Source organism: Chrysochloris asiatica, unplaced genomic scaffold (genome assembly GCF_000296735.1).
Source record: "Chrysochloris asiatica unplaced genomic scaffold, ChrAsi1.0 scaffold00061, whole genome shotgun sequence".
Taxonomy (NCBI): domain Eukaryota; kingdom Metazoa; phylum Chordata; class Mammalia; order Afrosoricida; family Chrysochloridae; genus Chrysochloris; species Chrysochloris asiatica.
The window spans coordinates 16,107,984-16,114,691 of record NW_006408579.1 but is presented as its reverse complement, the minus strand read 5'-3'; the positions used below and the strand labels follow the sequence as shown (position 1 = coordinate 16,114,691).

General features: G+C 38.1%; 1 protein-coding gene across 2 annotated transcripts in view; it reads left to right on the top strand.

The window, feature by feature from the left end:
• Positions 1–6,708, top strand: part of CD96 (CD96 molecule) — a 166,181-nt gene that overhangs the window by 47,751 nt on the left and 111,722 nt on the right. The window contains exon 5 of one of the 2 annotated variants that reach the window (XM_006864190.1): positions 911–917. The exons of the other annotated variant lie outside the window; for it this stretch is intronic. Within the exon in view, the coding sequence (XP_006864252.1) occupies positions 911–917 (7 nt within the window). The remainder of the gene's footprint in view (positions 1–910; positions 918–6,708) is intronic. 2 annotated transcript variants of the gene reach the window in all.

Below are 6,708 nucleotides of genomic sequence, written 5' to 3'. Positions count from 1 at the left end.
AAAAACAACAACTAAAACTAAATGCACTCTAATGTTTTGATTTTATTCCATATTACGATTCTGATTTCCCACAGTATGAATTTTAATTCAATCCACTAAATATCCTATTATGAGTGGTGGCAAGACATTGGCTCCATACAATAAGCACTGGGCTTCAGACCACAAGGTCTGTAGTTCAAGTCCGCTAGCCTCTCCATGAGAGAAAGATGAGATTTTCTGTTCCATCGAAGATTTAATGCCTGGAAAACCCTATTTAGGGTCACTACAAGTCTGAGTGAACTCAACAGCACTAAAAACAACGTTCTGAGTGGTAGGCCCTACAAGAATACAAAATTGTATTGCCATGAAAAAAACCTTTAACTAAAATGCAAAACCCAGCAATACCGTGGGAAAATAGCTTTATTCTGACCTCGAAAAGCTTTGTAGGAAAGGTTGTATTTCAACTGGATATGTAAAGAAGAGTTGAAATGAAAACAGCAGACAAACAACAAGGTGACGTTGTAAATTTTAAAACAGCTTTGGGGAATTTTCATTCTACTAACCAGCTGCTCCATGGGAGAAAGATGAGGCTTTCTGCTCCCGTAAAGATTTATAGCCTCAGAAACCCTGTTCAGAGTCGCTATGGGTCGGAACCGACTCGATGGCACATAACAACAACAACAACTATTCAAGGCCTTAGGCCCATGATAACAAGTGGGTAGTAAGAGTAGGGTCCTGGTGTGGCACTGTAGGATAAACACTGGACTTCTAACCACAGATCGGTGGCTCAAACCCACTAGTCACTCCTCAGAAACGCTATACAGTGTGTCTAAGAGTTGGAACCAACTCATTGGCATTTACCAACAACACTAATATGGCTTCATTAACATAATAAAGAAAATCCAGTCCCAAATTGGATTATATCCACAAGAATAAAGGTTAGGATCTTTGAATGATAAAATTCAATCCTTAATAGTATCTTTTTATTATACAATTCTTTAACATTTGTGTTATTTTATATTTAATCAAGAAGCAAAATAATTCTATAAGAAGTCCAAAGGGCAACATTTACCTGAGGACCTGTTGAGAAGGAATGGAAATGAGGGTGAAATGGAAACGGGAACCACAGGGAGGAAGTGGGATAACTGTTTTGTAGGGAGGGAATTACAGTCATTGAGATGTAACAAAGTGTATGATTTGTTGAATGTAAAACTGATGATCTTTGTAAACTTTCACTCAATTCACAAGAAAAAGTTAAAAAAAAAGGAAATGTTGATTTCTTTTGTTTATGAGAAGCCTAGCTATTCAGAAAGCAAAACTGTTACATGTACCTGAAGACATTAAAACACAGTTGCCATGGTGTTGACTCCCACTCATAGTGATCCGATTTGTCTGAGTACAGCTGTACTCACAGGGTTTTCAAGGCTGATTTTTTTGGAAGTAAATCTCCAGGCTATTCTTCCAAGGTGCCTCTGGGCAAAGTAGAAGCTCTAACCTTTGGTTTTTAGCAGCCAGACACAGTAACTTGACCCCAATTATTTACATCATAATTACAAATAAAGTGCTAGCTAACCTAAGAAGTGTTGACAAGCATTTAGTGATGATTTAAAAATTAGTATTTTGGTTGCTTTAAAGAAATAGACATGGGGAACTTTGCAAGCATACTGCTTTGACAGCACTGACTTGAGAGAGAATAAATGAAAGAAATGTGAACATAGGAAGCAGCTCGGAGATAAGAAAGCAACAGTCAATATAGTTAACAGCATTTATTGAATGAACTCTACACACTCAGTAACATACTATAATCAACACAGCCAGCTCTGACAGGATCCTGCCTCCTAGGAACTTGGACCAACCAGGGAATGGGATAGCATTACCAAGTTAAATGGTACCCAGGTCTCTTTCCTGCATTGGAAACACTGAATAAAAAGTCTCAGTTAGTTGTTTCAGGATGCTTCAGGTCTTTAAGGGACATATAGGAGCAGTTTTGTATGACTCAATACATTCCCTCCTAGTCCTCAACATTTCATGATTTTTTCAAACTATTGTGCACAGATTAGTTATGCGTTTATTTCTCTTCCGTTGGTCCTGATATTTTTTTATTTGTTTTTTCTTGTACATTTGTTCTTCTCTTCAGATAGACAGTAAGCAGAAAAGATAAAGACTGTTCCTTCTACTACTTTTGTGATACTGACTATAGCAAAGTTGTTGAAAGCATACGTTTTGAAGTGAAATTGTTCTGTTTTCAAAAACAAGTTGCTAAGAGCATGAATTTTGGAGAGAAGCTGTCCTGTTTTCAAGAATCGATTCTACCTACCATTACTAGCTATGTAACTAAGGACTAGGATTAAAATGAGGTGAGTAAGGCACTCACCTTGGTAGAAAATTTAAGGGAACACACATACACACAAAAATTAAAAACCACATCAGTAAAAAAATAAATAACATTTTAATAAAATATTTTAAAATTTAAATTTAAATGAAAAAATTCGTGGTATTTAAAACATCAAAATTTAAAATAAGGACAGCCTGTTGTCCTCATCTGTTTAGTTTGAGATCCTGCTATATTGGTCAAGGAACACAGTATTTTCCAACCAGTCTTTGGTTCCTGGTATTTCAGAACCAGGTTCCCAGTGGGTAGATTTATGAGGGTTAAAATAGGATGAAAACAGATTGGGCAACACATGGCTTTATGTAGGATTGGGCTTTTTTTGCTGGCTTTTGTTTTATTTTGTTTTTTAAATGTAGTGCTTTTATTAACTTTTTCTTCTTGCTCAAAATATGGCAAGATATTGTGGTAAGTACATACGGGGACACACAGTTTTTCTTTTGCTTCATGTGTACAACTCTGATGATCTAAGATATTTGTGTAAGTTCTAAGATATAGTTCCTTTATATGTAAAAGAATAATAATAGCACTGAATTTATAGTGCTGTTATGAGGTTGTAAATAAGGTAATATAATTGATCTATTTAGCATAGCACCTGTACTCAATACATATTAAAAACCCACTAATCTTTAAATAGTTTATTTTCTGATTCTCCATAATTCCTCAATTTAGCTAAGTACATAGCAATGTTACTGAAATGCCAGGTTGGTCCTAGAAGTGACAGAGAACACTGAGTATGGATTACTTGAACACTGATTGAGTGCCAGGACTAGCATAGGTGTGTCATGTGTAATAACTAATCAAATTTGCATTTTTCCATTAAGACACATCAGAGTCCTGATATGGCATTTTAGGATAAGCACTGGACTTCTAACTACAAGGTCGGCAGTTAAAACCACCAGCTGCTCCTTAGAAACCCTTTACAGGGTCGCTATGAGTGACTCAACTAAACTTAACAACAACAACATTAAGACATAATAGTCCACCAAGGGAAGAATTACATAATGCCTTACTCCAGAAACAATGTATATACCTTTATATTCTTATAAGCAAGGGCCTAAGATTCAGTGCTACTGTTTTCTTAATGAAGAAGGGTATCAGAAAATCAAACAGGGAAGAGTATATAAGTAGTCCCCAACTTGCAATAAAGTTCCATTTCAACAACTCAGTCGTAAATTAGTTCTGATGTAAACTGAATACACCTAGTCCTGACTTATTAACTGTCTCATTATCCAGCATTTCACACTGGAGTTCTGGTGTGGCACTGTAGGATAAAACACTGGACCATAAGGTTGGTGGTTCAAACCTATGAGCTGCTGTTTGGAAACCACATGCAGGGCTGCTATGAGTTGGAACTGACTCGCTAGCACTTAACAATAACAATAGCAAAAACTCTACTATCTAACTATTTTGTGGACTAACAACATATGTCTAGCAGTAATGAATGCCTAGGTTCCAGGCAAAAGTAATACTGGCTGTAATGGTTAAAGTTATGTGCCAACTTGGCTAGTCTAAGACTCTCAGTGTTTTGGCAGTTGTCTTAGGCCATGTTTTCTAGAAAAGCAAAGCCAGTGAAACATATATAGGTGTATACATATATATATAGAGAGAGAAAAGTTAATTATCAAGGAAATGGCTTACAGTTGTAGCGTCCCAGGTCCAGAGTGGAAGAGAGAAAAAGTCTCTCCTGCTTGTCCATTATATTTGGTCTAGGCCACACCCTGCAGGAAGCATCCTTTCAATTGCTTATAGCCAATCATCATAGAGTTAATTATGCCTGTATTAGGTTTCATCACCATGGGAATAAGCACATCTCAACTTCTAAACCTCTGGAAATCCAGACCTTAACCCTTATAGTCCACCCTTATCAACTTGAAACCTATAAACTATATACATAATCTCTAAATAAAGAAATTTGTAAAATAATACTTGTGCCCAACTAAATGTGTACAACTGAAAATACATTGGCCCTATTTAATAGCTTGTATGTCACAAATGAACAAGCAAAAATATTTGATGCACACATACAAAAAATATATATTCATTTAAATGTCCAAAGGGCACATTCTGCTGTCCAGCCTCCTTTCTACAGGTAGACAGACTTACTCAGTCCATGAACATAGAGTCCATAGATGCTCTGTTTTTCCATGCCACTACCTCTGCTGTCACCTTTGCTGTAGCCACTTTTCCAGGCAGGGATCCCACGCTCTACTCATGTTCTTCCTTAATGATGGTCCTGGGATCATCTATACTTGAAATGAAAGATAACTACTGTTCTCTTTTAGTTACACATCTTCTACAAATACAGTTTTCACGATCACAATTAATCCTACTAACAATTACAACTGAAATTATAAAATCCTATCAGCATCAGGATTCCTGGTATGGTGCTGTGGGTTAACATGCCAGACTGCAAAGCCGTTTGAACTGCAAAGTCGGTAGTTCAAGCTACCAGTCACTCCTCGGAAACCCTGTATAGGGTTGCTACGGGTCGGATCTGACTCAACGGCACTTAACAACAACAACATCAGCATCATTACCCCACCCCGTTCCCCAGACACATTTGGAAAACCATGAAAGCTTGTAAGCCAGCCACTTCATGCTTTCAGAGCCCACCACCACCACCACCACCACGATAGGTGATAGGGAAGGGTGATTTACACATTTTTTTATATCCAATGTCTAAATCGCCCTTCCCTGTTAACCCAGTACACTGAGAAAAGAAGCATGCTCCTTGATATGAAGAATCTTCCATTTCAATTAGAATTCTGAGCAGCTACATACATAAGCAAAAGTCCAGTTCATCAAATTGTAGCAACTGACATTTGCTCAGAGTATTGGACACCTTTATCTTTTCTGGTCAGGGTGTGGTCAGTTCAGTCCTTGCCATCCAATCTAGGTCAAATGTGTACCAGCTACAAGTTTGGGAGTTCACACACACCTCCCTGCACTTCACACTAGCTAGATCCTTCACTGTCAGCCCTTATCTCCATGGGCTAGGTCAGTGCCCATGGGCTCAGGAGTTCACACAACTCCCTAAACTTCAGACCACACAGCCTTCCCTCTCCTCTTATTTTATGGTCAACAGGAGTCAACAGAACACATCCAAACTCAGCCTGTGTCTTCTTTACTGCATTTCTCCCAATTCGACTCACAAGTAGACATAGATGGTCATCAGCAAACATACGACTTGTCAGTTTCCTTTAACTTTCAGTTCTAGAAGGAGGTTTTCTCTAATGGGCTTACTTGCCTTGCCTTGATGCCTCTGAAACTCAAAACACCAAACTGTCTGATTTTTTCTCTGCAGGAATCTCCTGTTCTCCCAGCAGTTCTAGGTTTGTCTGCAAGTTATTTTCAAATGCAAATGTCCCAACTCTGAAGACTCTTGGTAGGGTTCAAATTTCCACCTAAAGCCCCATACTCTACAAAGTAGAAGCTTATTTTATCTGGGCAAATTCTAACTCCCCTTTTAGCAAATCCAATCAAATATAGACTTAAAAGCAGGCTTATAAGCTCTCTGTAATCATAATTTCCAGTAGTTGCATCTACTATACATATATGTTTATTTTACAATAATAGGCAGGAGAAACCAGTATCCAAAAGACAGTCAGTTAAACACATAAATATTTTAAAAACACTCAAGTTCAATCTTTTCTTCAAGCTTGAACTAACCCCATTCATATGCATATGGAATTGGGCCTCTGATAGAGTGGATTCCAGAGGGCCAGGCCCAGTACCAGCCATCCTTTTTCAACAGTGCACCATTGGCTCCAGGTCATCTCCAGAAGTTTCTGTTCACCATGCTTAAGTATTTTATCCCATGCCCTTTCAGCCTTTCTATTAAAAAAAAAAAACTCATAGTTTCATATGTCTGAAGCCATTGTAATGAATCCTGCTCACAGTGCCAACTGCTTAAACTAAGTTGGGACCATGTCTGGCTTCCTCTGGCTCCACAAGAGGGAAAGACGACCAAACTCAAAATCACCCCAATGCCGAATCCTATGAAGTGGAGGTCAGACATGCTTCTAACCTATATTAATGTCTTTAAAGTTAGTTAGACTTGAGAACCAATTTAGAAAACTCATTCTTATGATTTTGTTTCTGTAGAACCCCATTCTCGGTACCACATGTCTTATGCCTGGTTTTCTAGAGATGCAAAACCAGTGAAACATACACACACAACACACACACACAGAGAGAGAGAGAGAGAGAGAAAGAAAGAAAGAGAAGTTTATTATAAAATAAATGGCCTACAGTTGTAGATTCACAGGTCCCCAGAAGGAGAGCGAGTCCTTCCCACATGTCTATTATATTAGGGACAGGCCACACCCCCAAGGAAA